The 20,406-nt window shown below is 49.6% G+C and overlaps 1 protein-coding gene across 1 annotated transcript in view; it reads left to right on the forward strand.

Annotated features, from left to right (window-relative positions):
* DOPEY2 (dopey family member 2) overlaps positions 5,701-20,406 on the forward strand; it is a 134,463-nt gene continuing 119,757 nt past the window's right edge. The window contains 2 exon segments of the mRNA XM_003132763.4: positions 5,701-5,884; positions 13,311-13,475. Coding sequence (XP_003132811.2) covers positions 13,338-13,475 — 138 coding nt within the window. The 5' untranslated portion in view covers positions 5,701-5,884; positions 13,311-13,337.

Consider the following 20,406-nt stretch of genomic DNA (forward strand, 5'->3'; position numbering starts at 1 on the left):
TCAAGGTTTCATTAACTTAGGGGACCAGGACAATGCAGCTGACACTGGTATTTCTGGTCTATGACAGAGTGCAAGTTATTTATTTTTTTCTACTCTCTGACGTGCGATGGCAGTATGGCCCAGGGTCCATTTGGCTCTCACACCCTCATGTCACTCTTCCATCCACTTTGGGTAGAGGGAAATCTGAATCCCACCCAGAATGATTTCACTTCCTTTAGCCAATCTCCATGTTGCCTGCTTAAAGCCAGCATGCTCTTACATTCGACTTGGACCATAGCTCCTAAGACATTTTAATGACTTGTCTGGTTCCAAAAACATTTTAATGGCTTTCAGTAAGTTTCCTAAATACCTTTCACACTCTGGACTTCTTCCAGACTCTTGCCAAAGATGGGCAGAAGCACAAAGACTGTGGAGAAATTTCAAGTTCTGCCTGGTGGAGTCATAAACAGGAAACGCATGAGAAAACAGGCCAGTCCCTTTCATTCCTTCATTTTTTTGTCTCTAGCTATATCCCACCTTGACACCCTTTGGATCAGCATGTAGTCCATTTAGAAGACCCTTAATGGAAACCTGTTGATCAGAAGGGCATTTCTCATTTTTGTGGAAAGGTCATAGGGGGCCAGACCATTGGGTGGTCTGGCCGGCACCTCTTCCCAAGAATTATCTACTACCCCCACCCAGCCCTGCTTATTCCCTATGTTTACAGCTGTGGCAGCCCCAAGGTGACATTGTCCCCTGTTGACTGCCAGCGGTAGACCCTTCCTCTGGACAGGACCAGCTGGGCTGGATCAGGGAAAGCTCAGAGCTGCTACTGTGAGCAGCCACATCTCACTCCATGCAGCCCAAGCAGCAGAGGGAACCAGGCACAGCCAGAGAGGGAAGCAACTGACTCACTCTCAAGAGAGGCAGCTAGAGAACAACCCAAAGGGAGACCACCCCTTCCCAGGGTGGTATCCATTCCCCAGCCTCAGAGCATCCCTGAGATCCCAGGATCTAAGAGATGTTACAAGATATTCCTGTGTCCCTTTTCCTTAAGCTAGTTGGAAGTGGCTTGTCGTATTTTGCAACCAAAAAGAATCTAATAGAAGTGCATAAAAATGTTCCATAGTATGCTCTAAAGGGGAAAAAAAACAAAACAGTCTTGGAATCAGGAGAAAAAAGAAATCATGAATTGAGAACCCATGGCATTTCAGGCTATATTATCATGCTTAATCGTTTCCCAATATTATTTAACATAAGTCTCACATCAGTCCTTTAAGACAGATTTTTTGTTTTTTGTTTTTTTGCCATGCAGAGTTGCCCAGGACAGGGATCAAACCTGTGCTACAGTAGTGACAATGCCACTGAGCCACCAGGAAACTCCTGAGACAGGTATTAAAGTCATTTTTCTTTCTTTCTGTTTTTTAGAGCTGCACATGCAGCATACAGAAGTTCCAGGCTAGGGGTCGAATGGGAGCTACAGCTGATGGCCTACACCACAGCTCAAGGCAATGCTGGATCCTTAACCCAATGAGCAAGGCCAGGGATCGAAGCCACGTCCTCATGGATACTAGTCTAATTCATTACCACTGAGCCACAGCAGGAACTCCCAAAATTCATTTTTCACGTGAGGAAAATAAAAGCTTGGAGAGGCTGATTAACTTGCCCAAGATCACACAGCTAAGAGCCAAGAGTCAGGGTTGTATCCAGGACTGTTTGACTGCAAAATTCTTGGTGCCCAGCTCTTGGAACGTCCAGCTTCACTACTATGAGTCTGCAGACCACAAGCGACTCTCCTGGTGTAAAAATTAAGGGAGACGCTTTAGTGAATCTAAGAGATTTGTAAGCTATATGGTTATTTGATCTCCAAACCAGAGATCTCTATGTAAATTATTCCAGAAAGTGAATAAAGGTAGTATGGTTTTAAAGTGGTATATTTTACATGGATTATCTCCTATAATGTGTTTTTTTAGGCACCAGATGGGGCCAGTGATCCTGTCCACATCAGCTTCTCTGTGATACACTTTTCTAGGCTGACACCTATGGGAAGCCCACACACAGCATTGGCTTTAGACCCAGCCCTAAGACTTCTCCCTCCCCTACTGACCTGCAATAGGATTGGGATAGCCCAAGAGCCTGAACAGTGACACGGTGTGGAGATGAAACAGGTGATAATGACTCTGCTGACAGAGGTTTACTTGTTACGGCAAGTCAACCACAAAGTGGGCACAGCGTCAAATACAAGACAACAAAAGACTTCTAACCACAAGGATGGAGAAGAGATGAGCTTAGAGGGTCACCATTGCTGGCACACAGAAATTCAACATGCACTTACCTACCAATCTCCCCAGTAGGTGGACCATTCATATGGAGGTTTCCAAGCTAGGGTCCAATCGGAACTTTAGCCACCAGCCTACGCCAGGGCCACAGCAATTCAGGATCTGAGCCTCGTCTGTGACCTACACCACAGCTCACGGGAATGTGGGATCCTTAACCCACTGAGCAAGGCCAGGGATCCAGCCTGCCCTCATGGTTCCTAGTCGATTCGTTGCTGCTGCGCCACGGTGGGAACTCCCCCATTTCCTCTGATTTATAATGCCTTCTTTATTGCTCAAAGGGGTAACGTTCTGATTTAAATTACATCTGAAGTGCCCTAATTAGTTTGAGTATTATTTCGCAAGGAACCTACCCGATTTACATGTCTTAAACACAGCTCGGGAGATCAAGGGTGACTAGAAAACTTGGCCAAGGTAAACAGATTTCTCGTAAGAAAAAACTTTCAGATCTTAGTGTTGTACATTTACTGTCAACCCTAATTATAAACGGAGTTGTTCTTTAAAGGGTTTACAGTACCTTTATTTGTCAAAGTTCATTTCAATTAACCTCCCACACACCTGGTGTTCTTTACCACTAAGGAACCCAACCACAAGGCACATTACATATATTATTTTATATAGATGCATTACAACACAGTTGTACATGGTGACTTTGGCACAGACTCCTTCTCTCTTCATGGTCAGTACAAGAATTTTTTTTTTTTTTTTTTTTTTTTTTTTGCCTCACTGACAATATATGGCAGTTCCTCGGCCAGGGATCTAACCCAAGCTGCAGCTGTGGCAAGGCCAGGTCCTTTAACCCACTGCACCACAGGGGGAGCTCCTAAGTAGGTTTTTTAATCTCTATTAGTTCAATGCAGTGGTGGGATTTGAGGAACCTAAAAAAAAAAAGGAAGAAAAGAAACACCTGTTTGTCAACTTTGTTTTTGTAAAAATGGAGCTTATCACATCTTCATTAGGAAATCAACTTTCATGAAATTCTTTTTCCTGCCAAATTCTCAGTCCTTCAAACAGTTTTCCTCTGTTTCTACTTTAAGACCATCCCTAAAAATTGACCATTAGAGGGCATCTGGGACACTCGTCACATGCCAAATGGATGGAGACGGAATCAGAATCACAAGCCCGGCTGCGGAGTTCCCACTGTGACACAGTGGGTTTGAGGTAGGAGGTAGATGACCCCTGGACTAAGTCTTAACAGCTGGGACGTGTTGGGCTGAGGAAACCGGGCCTTACTTCTCTTTGACACATCAAGGGGAAAGTTAATGGCAGGAGCTAAGCTCTGCTGGAGTAAAAAGATAAGACGACCACATCCATCACTCCGGGGGTCAAGGAGACCCAACTACACATGCACCAAAAGACTCCTGGGGCCAAAAAGGGGGGGGGGTGCTAGGCCACAATATGTCCTGATAACTGTCCCATCACCCTTTGCTCTGGAATCCGTCTTGGCCACAAGAGGCTCACACATATCCGGGAGGGGCCTGGGTCTGGTCAGGTGTGAGAAATAAAACAAGATAATTGGCTAAAGGAAAACAAAGACCTGGAAGAACTGTCCTATATAAATGACTGAAGTCACCTCCCTGGCGTGCTCCTCATTCAGGGGGACACCTACAGCCGCATTCCTCCTTTGAGTGTGTATTACTGCTTTGCTTCTGCCTTAGGTAAATAGACTACTTCTCTGCATGCTCTCCCACATGTTGTACTGTGTTTCTAACAATAAATTCTATACCTGTTTTTATGGTCTTTGCCTCCTCGAAACATTCTTGCTCTCAACAGGAGGCAAGAATCAAGGCAATTCTGCTTTAGTCTCTGACGATTCTAGTGGCTAGGATTTGTGGTGTTCATCCAGGCTGCCTAGGTTCAATTCCTGAGCAGAGAATTAAGATCTTGCTTCAAAGCATCACTCACTGCTCTCTCTGAAATCAGGTTAAGGATCTGGCATTTCTATAGTTCACAGCTGTGGCTCAGATTCAATTCTTGGCCCCAGAACTTGCATACATCACCAGTGCAGCCATAAATAAATAAAAGCAGCAGTAGCAGCAGCCTGGTTGGGCCAGAGGTTCAACATCCCAAACTATTCGAATATTCTTGGTGTTTTGGGGGAAGCAATAGATCCTCTTGGGGATTTGATACAAACTATATACTCTTTCTCCAGAAAATATACACTTACACTAAATATTCTACACAATTTCAACATGTTTGTGGACACCCTATGCTCACCACCCTCAACTCTTTCATGGATGGCCTAGCATTCACGAACCCCAGACTAGATCTGAAAATTCCTAAGGAATGGTGAGGGGTTAAACTGTTAAGAGGCCGCTTGGAGAAATCACAACCTCAACCAACAGATGGCACTGCTTTGGTTGGCTGAGAGCCCCAGCAGGTGCAAGCAGGATATCAGGTGAACTTTGTCTGATTCCTGTCATCAAGGTGCATCTTGCTCTGCAGCAGTCAGGCCAGGTTCGGTCTGGACTGTCCAGATCCAAAGGCTCTTGAGGATGAGAGGAAGAGGTTAGAGCTATCCGAAAATAGAAATCCCATTTAGACTTGATGCGGGTCTCTTTTCTGAGCCAGAGCCCACATAGCTAAACTCTTTCCTCTGATGCCGAGGGTCAGAAAAGTGTGGCCCGTGCGGCTGAGGCACCTTAGCCAGGGTCCCTAAACCTGCTGTGGTCAGAGCTTGTAGGGAAGGGTTCGTTCCGCTACCTCCCCGAGGGTTTGGGTGTGGTCCCCATGTCTCAGTGCCACCAGCCCCATCTTTCTTGAGTCCAACGGCTGTCTTTGTAACTCCAAACCTCTCCTTGGGCAGGCCGATTCACTGACCGATGTCCCTTTCTATTTGGGTGTATGAGATTGGAGGGGTGAAGAAAGGCCCAGGTGAGGGGCGGAGCCATCCTGCCCACCTGTGTTAGACCTTCCCAGGAGCAGACCCGTGGCGAGGGCGGGACCTAGCTGTTCAGGCAGTGAGCGGCGCCCACTGAGGGAAAGCGGCGGAAGGGTGGGGTGGAAGCCTGACGCTGGGGAGTGGGCACCTAGGACCCTCCCCCGCGCGCTGAGGACGCGCCCCCAGGGCCCGCCCCGCTTGCTTCGGTACCGTCTTCTGGTCCCGCCCCCAAGTCAAGGGCCCGCCTCCCGGCCCTGCCCCGAGCGTCGAGGATGCGCCCTCGGCTCTGCCCTACGCACTGAGGGTTCTCCCTTGGCCCCGCCCCCGTGCGCCGAGGACACGCCTCCCAGGTCTGCCCGGTCCTGCCTGCAGAGGACCCCCTCCCTTGGCCCCGCCCCCATGAGCCGAGGGTCTGCTTCTCGACCCAGCCCTCATAGGCCACGCCCTCATAGGCCACGCCCCACGCGCCAAGAGCCCGCCCCATGGCCCCGCCCCCACGCGCCGAAGATCCGCCTCCCAGCCCGCCCAGTGTCCTGGAGCCGCGGCGGCTGGGGCTCCGACGCGGCGCTTCCTCCGCGGTCTCGGCTCTTCGCCGTGCCGCAGCTGCCCACGGCTCTACCAGTCGTGTGCAGGTCGGCTCTTCCGCGCCTCCCTTCGGCGAGCCCGCCGAGAAAGGCCGCCACCCCCGGTAAGTCGGGCCCGCGCCCTCGGCCGCCAGGCGAAGCCGAGGGAACCGGGGCGTCTCCTCCTGCGGGCCCGCGAGCGTCAGGGGCGTTTCCCCCGGGTGCACAGGGTTCGGGCAGCGCGGTGAGGCGGTCTTGGCGTGCAGGTGGTGGTTCCCCCCGAGCACTGCCCGGACCCGCGGCGCACACTGCTGCAGTGCGGGGGCTGCCCTAACGAGGCCCCGAGTGGGCGTGGGCTCCGGCCCAGGACCCCCAAGGGGCAGCCCGGGAGGCTGAATGGGGTCCCCTGCCAGTTCCCTGGCTCCCCGAGGCGAAGGAAGAGCGGCCGGGCCGACGCGGCCTCTCCTCTGGCAGGTGGAGGTCAGGTGGGTCACCGCCTTCCCGCTTCTCACCTCAGCGGCGGATGTTGAAGCTGCGGCTTTGTTTGCCCGCAGTCCTGTTGGGGAGCAGGTTTGGGGATCGAGACCTTTATAAGATAATGGCTTTTCTGTTAAGGGACCACCTCCCACCCCCCCACCCCGAGTCTTTCAGACCGTCCCCAGAAGGGATTCGAGCCGCAGTGCGCGCTCTGCCTGCCCTCCTGGCCCCTGCGTCTGGCAGGATTGCAGGCTGCTGCCGCCCTGGCTGGTCCTTGAGCACCTCACCGCAGCTGCTTATGAAGGCTGTTACCCGCAGGTGTTTCCTTAACCTGGGACAGCTGTCCTACAGTGGGAGAACCTTTGTAGGATTTTTTTGGTAAGCCAGTGGAGGCGCTCCTCTCCCCCCAAATCTTGCCCCCATTCGTGTCTTGCATTTTTTTCCACTACAATTTAATTACCACCCTGAAAGACCCGACTCAAAATAATATGCCCTAGAGTTGATTAAGCCAATTGCAGATGAGCCTTTCTGTGCTGGAGACTAAGGATCATTATCTATTGATAAGTGTCCCCAATTGTGGAGAGTGACTGTTTGACAGTTTTTTGTGTTTTCATCTAACTCAGAAATGGTCTTTCACGCAAACATCTTTTAAATTAACTTGTGTTGGATCTAGCTGGTTGGCTTTTCACTCGAATTTGTTTTTCTAAGAAATTAAGAATGGATAAGGTGAGCCATTTCCTGCTGACATTTGCCTTTTTTTGGGCGGATACATATGCTCTGATAGGCTTGTTTATACTACTCTTCCCCTGTGTATCTAATTGTTACCAGGCTGTAGAATTCTTATCAGTTTTACTGAGCTATTGAACCTCTCACAGAAAAGATATCCAGAATAGATTGCAAAATTATTGTCAAAAGAGCTCTGTAAGGGCTGCACTATTAATTTACCTGTAGGGTAATATAGGTGAGGCTCTATACCTACTCAGTTGTGCCACCTGGCTGAGCCAGAATCCTATTTCTGCCAGTTGCTTGCTGTGTGACCCCTGGCAGTTTTCTGATTCCCAATACCCTCATTTGGAGGTTGATAACACCGATCTCTTAGGACTTGTGTGTTGCATGAGAGAAATACATGCATAAGTGATGGATTCACCAAGCCTACCAGAAAACTTGCTCAGTAGCACAGTATCAAGTGCCCTGTATTTAGAAATAGAATATCTTGCCTGGTTGCCACAGACTTCAGCGTAGGTCACAGATGCAGTTTGGATCCAAGGTTGCTGTGGCTGTGGCGTAGGCCGGCAGCTGCAGCTCTGATTTGACCCCTAGCCCGGGAACTTCCATATGCTGCAGGTGTGGCCCTGTAAAGAAAAGAAAAGAGGAGTTCCCATCGTGGCGCAGTGAAAATGAATCTGACTAGGAACCATGAGGTTGAGGTTTCGATCCCTGGCCTCCCTCAGTGGGTTAAAGATCTGGCGTTGCCATGAGCTGTGGTGTAGGTCACAGATGAGGCTTGGATCTGGCATTGCTGTGGCCCTGGCGGAGGCCAGCAGCAACAGCTCCAATTAGACCCCTAGCCTGGGAACCTCCATATGCTGCGGATGCAGCCCTAAAAGGACAAAACACAAAAAAAAGAGAAAAGAGAGCTTGCTTGAATGACTATTTCCAAACTTCTCTCCTGTGCTGTAATAGGGAATAGTATTGTCTTCTTCCATCCCATAGTAACCTGAACTGCTCATTACCTGCTCTTACCTGGCTGACACTTTCCTTGCTATGAGCAGTGGTGTCCCTTCGCCACCCCACCTCCTAAACACACATGTTATCACTGACCAGGCTCTCTTCCTGCTAAGAAGCATCCACACCTGTGGACTTTGAGGACTTCTCTGCTGGCAGTTGGGCTTCCTCGGCCCTTCTTGCCAGCATCCCTCTGTTACATCAGCCCGCCCTCCGTCACTGTGTGTGCCACATTAAATCAGAATTGTGTTTGGAGATGTCCCCTTTTAGAGGCTCTGAGCTGTGAGACTGGACCCCTGCCTTGTTCATGCATCTTTCCCCAGACTCCTGCTACAGCGAACAGACTGTGTGGAGTATTGCAGAGACATGGGGTTTCAGAACTGTACATTTCCTGGCATTAAGAACAATTACGGACTGTGGGGATGTCCTAAATTCTGTCTTTACTTGGCAAAATCAGTATTCTCAAAAGTATGAAAGCTGTTATTTCAGAAAAGGGGATGGGCCTTTCCGCAAGTGAGCAGGCAGTCTTATTCTGTGGGTGCATTGCAGACTACAGTGTATTTTTGCAGCAAGGCCCAGCACATGCAAAGGCTCTGTGGTAGCGTGGCGAGAGCCTGTCTTAGGACAAGCAGAGTGCCCTGAGGAGAGAGGCAGGTGGAGCCTTGCAGGCCATGAGTGGATTGGGGATGGGGGCCGTGTGGACTCACTATAGATTTAAGGGGAAGCGTTTAAACATGGTAGAAAAGTGTTTTAAGGGGACTCGGAAAGCTGTGTGAAAGTACATTGGAGAGGGGCAGGAGTGAAGGAGACCCCTTAGGAAGCGTCTGCAAGCTTGCAGGAGAAAGGTGGTTTGTACAGGGCAGAGTCCACAGGTATTTTGGCAGAAGGGCCACCATGACTCGAGTGTGGCAGGTGAAGGGAAGGAAGAGGCCAGGATGATGGCAAAAGTCTCATAGGTGGCGGGGCCGCTCTCTGAGGAAAGGAGGACCAGAGAAGGAGCGTGTCGAGCAGAGAGAATCAAGGGTCGTGGGTTTTTTTGAGTTCCGTGGTGGCGCAGCTGGTTAAGGACCCACCGTTGTCACTGCTGTGCTGCCGGTTCGACCCCTGGCCTGAAACATCCACCTGCCATGGGTGCAGGCAAAAAAAAAAAAGTAGAGGATTTTTTTCTTTTTTTTTTTTTTTTTTTTGCCTTTTAGGGCTTCGCCCATAGCATATGGAGGTTCCCAAGCTAGGGGTCCAATCAAAGATGTAGCTGCCAGCCTACACCACAGCCACAGCAATGCCAGATGCTCATGGCAATGCCAGATCCTTAACCACTGAGCAAAGCCAGGGATCAAACCCGAATCCTCTTGGATTCTAGTTGGGTAGTCGGGTTCATTAACCACTGAGCTATGAAGGGAACTCCAGAAGAGGGTTTTTTTGTTTTTTTGTTTTTTTTTTTTTCCTGTCTTTTTGCCTTTTCTAGGGCCGCTCCTGCAGCATATGGAGGTTCCCAGGCTAGGAGTCTAATCAGAGCTGTAGACGCTGGCCTATGCCAGAGCCACAGCAACTCGGGATCCGAGCTGCATCTGTGACCTACAACATGGCTCACGGCAATGCCGGATCCTTAACCCACTGAGCAAGGCCAGGGATCCAACCCGCAACCTCATGGTTCCTAGTCGGATTTGTTAACCACTGTGCCACAACGGAAACTCCAGAAGAGGATTTTTTTTTTTAAGTATTATTGACGTATAACTTACAGATCATAAAATCTATTCAAGTATACTGTTCAGTGAGTTTTGGTAAGTATACAGAGATGTGTAGCCATCGCCATAATCCAGTATTAGCAGCTTCCCATGACTGCCCCCCTGCCCCAAAGATCCCTTGTGTCCATTTGCAGTTACTGTGTGTTCCCGCTCCCCAGCCTAGGCACTCACGAATATGCCTGCCACCTCTTCAGACGGGCCTGTTCTGCACATTTAATATAAATGGTGTTATACAACGTATGCCCCGTTGTGATGAGCTTCTCCCACTAAGCTTGTGTTTTCCAGCTTCATTCAAATTGTAGCACATTCAGGACTTTGTTCCTTGTTGTTGTTGGTAGCACCATCATAGGCTGGGCCACATTTTGTTTCTGGACACTCGAGAGTCTCGCTTGGGATGCCCCCGGTTTGAGGTACTTGGGCCTGATCCAGGTAGTGAAGTCAAGGAGATGCATGCATGAGTTTGGGCCTTGGAGGGGGAGGTTGGGGCGGTAGTAAATCTGTGGTCATCAGCGTGAAGATGGTATTTATAAGTTGCAGGAATGGGAGACACATCACTGAGGGGGAGGAGGGAGAGGAAGAGGGAGATGGAGAGTGAGCCCAAGCTTGGTGCCAGGATGAATGACCAGCATTTGGAAATCATGAACACAAGGATGAGGAGGTCCCGTCGTGGTGCAGTGATTAACAAATCCACCTAGGGACCATGAGGTTGAGGGTTCGATCCCTCACCTTGCTCAGTGGGTTAAGGATCCGGCGTTGCCGTGAGCTGTGGTGTAGGTCACAGACACGGCTCGGATCCCGAGTTGCTGAGGCTCTGGTATAGGCTGGTGGCTACAGCTCTGATTCGACCCCTAGCCTGCGAACCTCCATATGCCACGGGAGCAGCCCAAGAAATGGCAAAAAGACAAAAAAAAAAAAAAAAAAAAAAAAGGAGAAGGATGAGCCTGCAGAGAAGGCACAGCAGAGGTGTCAGTAGGAACCAACCTAGGCGCGTGGGCCAGAGGAGTGTGGGCTGACAGGCAGTTTCTAGAAGGAAGTGGTCAGCGGCATGGTCCTCTTGAGGTGAATGAGGAAGCAGAGCCCACCGACATTGGCCACTTGAAGCTTGTGTTGGCCTTGAGAAGCCCGGAGTGAGCTCAGAGTGATCAGAAAGCCAATTTGGCGACATCGTGGAAGTCTTGCAACGTTGCCGTGGCCAATAAATGAGAATCAGGCTTAAGGATTATGTTGTCCCTCAGCTGAGTTTCTTCTATGATATTTGCCTTTTTATTGGATGGCAGCATGCAACTTGGTTGGCAAACTAACTCCAGTTCGTGGATTTAATCATATTACCATTGCTCTATCCCTCGATTCAGCTTCCTACTAGAGGAATATTACTTCGGCTCATGAATCAATCAGGATTGTGTTGGGTTGTGAGTAACAGAAAGCTTGATTGCACATCAGCTTCAACAAATTAGCTTTTATGTGCAGAAAACAGTAAGTCCAGAGGCAGAGCATCCAGAGTTGGTTGAAAAAGCCATTCTGGACCCTAGCCCCTCTTTCCACTTATGTGCAGAGTCTTGCACATAAAAAATTAAATTAGAGTCATGCACATAAAAAATTAGAAAGCAGAGCATCCAGAGTTGGCTTAAAAAGCCATTCCAGACTCCAGCCCCTCTTTCCACTTATGTGCAGAGTCATGCCCTAAAGGTGGCTCTTTCCTCTTGGCTGTAAAAATGTGGCTTCAGCTCCAACATCAAACCTTTCTTCCAGGCAGAAAGAAGGAGAAGAGTAAGGGATAAAAGACCAGAGGAGTCCCCACCACTAGCTTCCACTGGCACGTCATTGTGCAGTGCTGTCACATGGTCACCTAGCTGCAGGGGAGACCGGGAATTATAGTGCTGCTCTGTGCAGAATGAGGGTTCCCTTAGTGTGGACAAGGGAGCACTTTAAATGGACCTTAATCAGACATAGAGTAAAGGGGGAACGAATGGGAGCCCTAAGGCACCACTTTTGAGAAAACATCAGAGTATGGAGCTTAGTGACAGGTCAAGGAAATGACCTTTCCTCATCTTGTGGCATGCTCTTCAGAGCTACAACCTGTTTGAATAGATTGACTGGTTGACCGTCAGATTTTTTTTTTTTTTTTTGCTTTTTTTTTTTAGGGCCACAATTGCGGCCTATGGAGGTTCCCAGGCTAGGGGTCCAATCGGAGCTGCAGCTACCAGCCTACACTACAGCAGCTCAGGATCCGAGCCATGTCTGTGACCTCTACAACAGTTCTAGCAATGTCAGATCCTTAACTCACTTAGCAAGAGCAGGATTAAATCTGCAACCTCATGGTTCCTAGTCGGCTTCGTTTCCACTGCTCCATGAAGGAAAGTCCAGACTTTTTTTTTTTTTTTTTTAATGAAGGCATACAAAAAAAAAAACTTTAGGCATGCATTTCTTTATGTTAGAGTGCATAAATGATGGATGTTTTCCCAAAGGCAAATTTGCAGCATCTCTTGTTTCCTTTTGTCACATCGGGGATGAAAGGAAAAGGAAATGGTTGCTTTGGCATTGGGATCAGGCAGTGGATGTCTTAGGCTTTGCAGTAACTGCAGTGGTTCATATATAATGAATGCATCTAACCACAGAACAAAATAAAAGACTCCATCAAAGAATGTCCAAGGGCAAGAACAAAACGACGACCGCCTGGGGCCTGGCATGACACACGTACATCCAGATTCTATACCTGGAGGCACAGCGCTGTCAGGACAGCACCTGTCAGGGGCCTGGCATTAATTGCCACTTGATAACTACACAGGCACATGGTTCATTTCTGATACCACTGCTGTCAGACCCTTCTCTCTGACATCCTTATTTTTTGTTTTGTTTTCTCTTTTTGCTGCACACAAGGCATATGGAAGTTCCCAGGCCAGGGACCAAGCCTGAGCTGCTGCAGAGAGGCCGGATCCTTAACCCTGTGCCACAGTGGGAATTCCACATCCTTAGGTTTTCAGTCTTTTTTTTCCACCCAATTTTCTTATAGAATATTTCCAGTCCTCTCTCAGAGCGTAGCTGGAGACAGTTGGATTGCTAAACAGATGTTCAGTTAAGACTGTAGATCCGCTTTCCTTAGGTTGTGTAAACGCCCTACGTTGAAAGATACCATCTGCGTTCAAAATTACCTCTTGGGGAGTTCCCAGGTGGCCTAGCGGTTAAGGATCCCGCATTATCACGGTGTGGCTCGGGTTCTATCCCTGGCCTGGAACTTCTGCACGCTGCAGGTGTGACAAGAAAAAGAAAAGAAAAGAAAAAATCAGCAGTTGGCAACAACAGACAGTTAGTCACGTTCTGAGTTTTGCTCCTAGAATACCTTTTGTCCATTAAGTGGGACCCTAGCATTTTGCTTCTTTCTGCCCCGTCCATTTGTCTCCCTCTGAGTCCAGGAAGGCCGGAACTATTTATCTTTCATCTGCCACAGTGCCTGGCTCAGAAGCCTTGCTAAATATTTGAGTTGGCTCGCCCAGTGCGTTTGTGCAGAGGAGTGTTTGTGGATGCGTGTTCTCTGGAGCCCTGGGCTGGGAACGCGCCTCAACCTCGAAGGGCTGCCTCATTTGTTTATTCTTTGCTTCCCTCTCAGCTCCCTGACCTGCTGCGAGGATGTAAGATGGACCCGGAAGAGCAGGAGCTGTTGAATGATTACAGATACAGGAGTTACTCTTCCGTGATTGAAAAGGCTCTAAGAAATTTTGAGTCCTCCAGCGAGTGGGCGGATCTCATATCCTCACTGGGCAAGCTCAACAAGGTACGTGGGGCGGGGAGCGTTTGGGTGGCACGGAGGCGGGGACACCCCTGCCCTTTCATTCCTTCAAGGACTTGTCCTCTTAATGTTACACTGCCTGCTGATTACAGCCCTTAGATAGGAAGAAAGGCCCGTGGTTCTGTCACCCAGTTACCCAAGGTTCATCTTTCGGGGTACTTGCCACCTTCCAGTCCTTTTCTCCTAAGCGTAGACGTGTGGTGTGGAAGATAGTTGATCGAACAGCAGAAGAGTCATCTTCTCAGCAATATTTAAGTCTAAACAAGGGATTTGGACCTGTTTGGGCTCATTTTTTTTTTCTTAGGGCCACACCTGCAGCATATGGAAGTTCTCAGAACCAGAGTGGAATCAGAGCTGCAGCTATGGCCTACACCACAGCCATACCAGATCCAAGCCACATCGGTGACCTACACCACAGCTCACAGCAATGCCAGATCCTTAACCCACTGAGCGAGGCCGGGGATCGAACCTGCGTCCTCATGCATATTAGTCGATTCTTAACCCACTGAGCTACAACGGGAACTCCCTAAACAAGATAGATTTTTAGTGTCCAGCTATTCACAGATAAATTGTCTTCTGTGTACTGCTTAGCATTTTTACGGCTTTTTTGTTTCTGGTCTACCATTTTACTGCTGACTAGTAACACCCAGAAGAAAAAAGATGAAATCAGTGTGGAAATCTGCCCAGAGATTGTGTGTGTGTGTGACAGAGAGAGAGAGAGAGTCAGGTCCAGGAAGATCAAAACTGGTCATATGTAGACCTGACTTCGTGTTCTATGGGTGAGGCTATTGTATTTTCGCATCCTGCCTGGAAGGAGGGTGACCACTGTGCCCTGTAGGAGGAAGATATTTGGCCCTCGAAGAGGCTGTACCTGGCTCTCTTGCTGCCTGGCTCGGGCTCCTGTCTGTGACAGCTGACTCTGGAGCCCTCTGGGGTACCCTGACCTGCTGTGAGGATGTAAGATGGACATAGGAGATGCCCAGCCTAGTCTGGAAGGTCCTCACTCCCCAGGCCACACCCCCCCAGGGGCCTCTAAGAGACCTCGCTAAAGAGAAAGACCTCTATTTACCTCTTCAAGAAACCGGGGAGTGAGAATACGAGCAGCCTGACCATGGGCTCAGGGGTGGGGTGGGCAATGCCCAGGCAGCTTTCTAGCACCAGCCGCCGGAAAGCAGCTCTCAGCACCCACAGATGGCACCAAGGAGATAGGCAGCTATTACAGGTAGTGGCCAGGAAACTGCCCAGTCTCTGCAAGGTGTATTTACAGCACGGGAGCCTCGTGGCTGGTGCTGGCTGGGATGGAGGCATGTCATCAAACAGCAGATAAGAGCTGGCGAGTGCTTTGGTTGTAGAGTGCTAACCTTTCCAGCTGAAGAGAACATTCGCTCTCTTGCATGAAGGTGGGCTGCTTTTTTAGGGGGAAGGGAGAAGCCCTGGAATGGGATTTGGACAGGTTTGGGTTCTTCCAGATGTTTCACTCTTTTAGCCCTCGACTCTCTGGAATCTAAAAAGATGCTTTTAGCGGGGAGGACATGTGTTCATTATGTTTTTTGTTGAGTTAAAACTCATGTAACATAAAATTTAGTCTTCACCCAGTTTAAAGTGTATGGTTAAGTGGCTTTTAGTACATCTACGATGTTATGCAACCATCCCCACTCTACGTCCGGGATGGTTTTCACCACCCCCAGAGGAAACCCTCCCCGTTCCTCCCGTTACCCAGCCCCTGGCAACCACTAACCTGCTTTCTGGGTCTGTGGATATTTCACAGAAAATAAGTCACCCAGGAATGTGGCCTTTTGTGTCTGGCTTCTTCCACTTGGCGTGTTTCAAGGTTCATCCATGTTGTGGGTGTATCAGTACTTCATTGCTTATTACAGCTGAATGATGCTCCATCGTATGACTCGATCACATTGTGCTTATCCAGTCATCAGTGGGGTGTCTGCCTTTTGGCCGTCGTGAATAGCGCTGTATGGATATATGTGTACAAGTTTTTGTTTGAACACCTGTCATCCTTTCTTTTAAGTATGTACCTAGGAGTGGAATTACTCCGTTGTGCGGTGAATCTATACTGAACTTTGTTGGGGACCCACCAAGCTGTTTTCCTCGGTGGCTGCCCCACTTGATGTGCCTCCCTGCAGTGTATGAGGGTTCCATTTTCTTCTCATCCTCAGTAACACTTATTGTCATGGTTTTCCTTTTTTTTTTTTTGAATATCTTTTCATTTGCTTGTTGGCCGTTTGTATACCTTCCTTGGAGAAATTTCTATTCAGAAGAGACTGGGCGCATTCAAGGTGGTATGGCCATCGGCTGGAGAAATTTCTATTCAAGTATTAGGTCCGTATTTAAACTACGCTGTTTATCTTTTTTTAATGGCCACACCCAGGGCATATGGATGTTTCTAGGCCAGGGATCAAATCTGAGCCACAGCTGTGACAACACCTGATCCTCAACCCACTGCACCAGGCCAGGGAGTGAACCTGCATCTCCAGGGAGTGACCTAAGCTGCTGCGGATTCTTAATCCACAGTACCACAGTGGGAACTCCAGAGACTGTTCTTTTTTAAAGGTGTTGGAACCCTTGTTGGAAATCAATTAGCCATAAAGAGAGGGGTTTGTATCTGGGCTTTCATTTTTTCCATTGATTTGTATATTTACCCTTAGGCCAATACCGCATTTTGACTAATAAGCTTTTTTTTTTTTTTTTTTTTTTTAATTTTTTGGCTTCACTTGCAGCATGCAGAAATTCCCTGACCAGGGATTGGGCCCTCAGCACCTTTGTAACAGAGCTATAGCAATGACAATAATGGATCTTTAACCCACTGAGCCACAAGGGAACTCCTCTAATAAGTTTTGAAATGGGAAGTAAGAGTCTTCCAACTTTGTTGTTCTTTTTTAAAATTGTTCTAGCTATTCGGGATTCTTTGATATTCCATGTGGCTTTTAGGATCAGCTTGTCAATTTCTGCAAAAAAAGCCAATTGGGATTTTGAGAGAGCTTGCATTGACTCTGTAGATGGCTTTGGGGAGTAGTGCCATGTTAGCAATATTGTCTTCTGAAGAGTTCTCTGATGGCACAGTGGCTTTAAGGATTCAGCGTTGTCACTGCAGCGGCTGGGGTCACTGTTGTGGCAGAGGTTCAGTTCCTGCCCCAGGAACTTCTGCATGCCTTGGGCACAGAAAGAAAAAAACCAAACGAATATCGTTTTCTAATCTGTAAACACAGGAGGTCTTTCCATTTACTTAGGAATGTATACATTTTGAGGGAGGCCAAATTAATAGGCTTAGAAAGTACAGTTCTTAAGCAATGAGGTTAAATAGAAGGCTTTGTTTCAGTATACCTGAAAAACTTCCAAAAATGTTTTATCGTTGTAACCTGACTTCTGAAGGGCAGGTTATTGAGTACAGTTGAATTTTGAAAGTGGTGGCCGTTCATCCATTCATTCATTCGCTAGCCACCTGAGTGGCCTTCAAAATGTGTCAGTAGGGGCCAGGGGCGGCAGAGAGCAAAACAGACAAGACCCCGCCCTCATTCTGCTGGGGGCGGGGAAGCTGGATGATAAGCGGAGTATATGGGCTGTTAGGTGGTAATGAGTGTTGTGGCAACAGTAAGGGAGGGAGGGGACAGTGTGACATTAAATGGGGTCGTCTAGGAAGACCTTGCTGAGATGGTGCCATTTGACCAAGTGCAGAGGCTCTGGTGTGTCTGAGGCCAGGGAGGGTTTTACAAAGCCGGTGAGGGGAAACGAGGCCGCAGAGGAAAGGGCTGGGGGGGGCGTCTGATCTTATAGGTCCTTCCGCAGGAGAGTCTGGCAGTGGCCCCTTGAGCTGGGGGGAGCCGTCCAGCAGAGTGGCATGGCCTGGCTTCCCTTTCAGGTGCCAGACCCATTTCCAGGTGCCCTGCCAGGGTGGGGTTTGGCAAGGCAGACACAGGGAGACCATTTAGGAGCCGTTGCTATAACAGAAGCAGGCCCGTGCAGTGGTGCTTGGATTCTGAATGTGTTTCGAAGGTGTTGCCTCTGGATCAGATGTGGGATGTAAGAGAAAAAGAGGCGGCAAGTATGACTCACAGGTGTTCCCCCAGGTTTCTGGATTGAGGAGCTGAAGGATGCGATCAGAAGGGGGAGGAGCCGGGTCGAGGGCTGAGCAGGGAGACCAGGGTCCCCTTTGGGACGCGTTAGTTTGAGCATCTGGTAGAGGTCCCAGTGTGATGTCCATGGGTGGTGCGTTATGAGTCGTATTGGATAAGTGTTTGAAAAGACTATTGGAGTTCCCGTTGTGGCTCAGCGGGTTAAGAACCCGGCAGAGTGTCCATGAGGATACGGGTTTGATCCCTGGCCTCACTCCGTGGGTTACAGGTCTGGCATTGCTGCAAGCTTCAGTGTACATCACAGGTGCTGCTCAGATCCCTTGTGGCTGTGGGGTGGGCTGGCAGCTGCAGTTCCAATCCCACCCCTGGCCTGGGAACTTCTGTATGCCACAGGTGTGACTGTAAAAGGAAAAAAATAAAGTATAATTAGAAGACTACTTTTTGTTAAAGTTGTTAGCCAAGTCCATGCCCCCCACACCTGTGTCCTCTTGGCTTGAGCTTCCTGTTCTCTGCGGCCGTGATTAGGTTGTGAGGGCATGCAGCCCGCTTGATGAATTTGCACCATGTGGGCGGGATGAGGGTGATGCCGCCCATCCCTCCCTGGGCCCAGCGGACCGCAGCTGACACCCAGAGAGCGAGGGCTGCGTGCCAAGGTTGGGCATGCCTCCTCGTTCACACTTGAGGTTGGACTCTGGTGAAGTCATCGCCCGCAAGTAGCAGAGGGAGGACACAGACCCTGTCTGCCGGCCTCCAACCCTGTGCTCTGGCGCAGGGCCCCCAGCCGTCTCCCTGTCAGCACCTCTGTGGTTCCTGTAGAGGAACAAGGGTGCACCTCTTTGCTTTCTTCATGAGCCAAACGAGGGAGACCCAGGTATTAGCCCCATTCATCTGGGGAAGGTAACTGGCTTGCCGATGTCATATGGCTGCCAAGCGATTGTTATGGATCGAATTGTGTCCTCCAGAAACGTTGTGGCCTAACCCCCAGGATCTCAGCGTATGACCTTATTTATAGATCTGATCTTTCCAGAGCCAATCAAGGTAAAATGAGGTCATGATCCAGGATGAGCATGTCCTTATAAAAAGGGGAAATTTGGACATGGACACAGACAGGCAGAGAGGGAAGATGCCACATGAAGATGGAGGGCAGAGACTGGAGGCGGATGCAGTTAAAAGCCGAGGAACACCGAGAGGGCCGGAAAACTGCCAGGAGAGCAGCCTGGAGCCTCTTCTCCTTCCCAGCCTCAGGGGGAACCAGCCCTGCTGATTCCTGGCCTCCGTTGCTGTTGCTATGAGCCCCCCCGGGTAGATGGTGCTTTGTTACAGAAGCCCTGACAGTCGGAGACAGTGGTCGAACCAAGGTAGACTGAACATGTCGGTGCTGGGGACCCAGCATTGAACACATGATTCGTAGGGCATGAGTGGCAGACAGACAGCAAATAAATGTGATGTCAGGCGCTGAATGCTAGGAGGAGAAATTCACCAGGAGAGTTGGTAGCAGGGAAGGCGGATGGGATGCTAGCTCAAACAGAGATGGCTCTCTGATAAAGTGACATTTGAGATTTGCGCAGAGGCCCAGGTGCAGCGAGCTGGCTGGCAGGGAGGCCATCTGGGGTGCAGGCCTGTGTCCAAGAACAGCCGGATGGGCGTGGCTGGAGAGGTGACGGGGGTGAGAGAGGAGAGGTAGCCTGGGCAGATCATGGCTTTTGAACGTGATGGAGGGAAGCCACTGCCTTTCCAGACAGGCTTTGAGCAAGGTGACCCTCGGCTGCCTTTCTTGGCAGAGGACTCCCTCTGGCTGATGCGTGGGGAGTGAGCCTCACCTTGGCACCCTTGGAGCAGAAGTGAGCAGCCTCAGCACCCAGATCACTTACTGGACGCAGAGAGTTTGAGAGGATGCTGGAGAGGGCAGGCCTCTGTCAGCAGGCTTCTGGGGGACCCTCAGCTTCTGCATTCAAGTATGCCTGATCAGAGTTGATGTGATGAAGAATTTTCTTAGAGTTCCCGTTGTGGCTGGGGGGGTTCAGGGCCTGACGTTGTCTCCGCAAGGGTGTGGATTTGATCCTTGGCCTCACCCAGTGGGTTAAAGAATCCAGCATTGCTATGGGCTGTGGTGTAGGTCCCAGATGTGGCTTGGATCTGGTGTGGCTGTGGTGTAGGCTGGCAGCTGCAGCTCCGATTAGACCCCTAACCTGGTAATTTCCATATGCAGCAGGTGCGGCCCTAAAAAGCAAACAAATAAAAATAAAAAACCTTAGCACTAGGGGTTCCCATCATGGCTCATTGTTTACCGAACCCGACTAGTATCCATGGGGATGCGGGTTCAATCCTTGGCCTCGCTCAGTGGGTTAAGGATCTGGCATTGCTGTGAGCTGTGTAGATCACAGATGCGACTCAGACTTCCATTACTGTGGCTGTGGTGTAGGCTGGCAGCTTTAGCTCTGACTCAACTCCTAGCCTGGGAACCTCCATGTGCTGTGGGTGGGGCCCTAAAAAGACAAAAAACCTTAGCACTAAAGCTTTTTTGTGTGTTTTTTCTTTCTTTTTTTTTTTTTTTTTGTCTTTTTGCTATTTCTCTGGGCTGCTCCCACGGCATATGGAGGTTCCCAGGCTAGGGGTCCAGTCGGAGCTGTAGCCACCGGCCTAAGCCAGAGCCACAGCAATGCGGGATCCGAGCCGCGTCTGCAACCTACACCACGGCTCACGGCAACACCGAATCGTTAACTCACTGAGCAAGGGCAGGGACTGAACCCACAACCTCATGGTTCCTAGTCGGATTCGTGAACCACTGCGCCACAACGGGAACTCCTAAAGCTTTTTTTTTTTTTTTTTTT

The sequence above is a fragment of the Sus scrofa genome, chromosome 13, assembly GCF_000003025.6.
Source record: "Sus scrofa isolate TJ Tabasco breed Duroc chromosome 13, Sscrofa11.1, whole genome shotgun sequence".
In the NCBI taxonomy this organism is placed as follows: Eukaryota; Metazoa; Chordata; class Mammalia; order Artiodactyla; family Suidae; genus Sus; species Sus scrofa.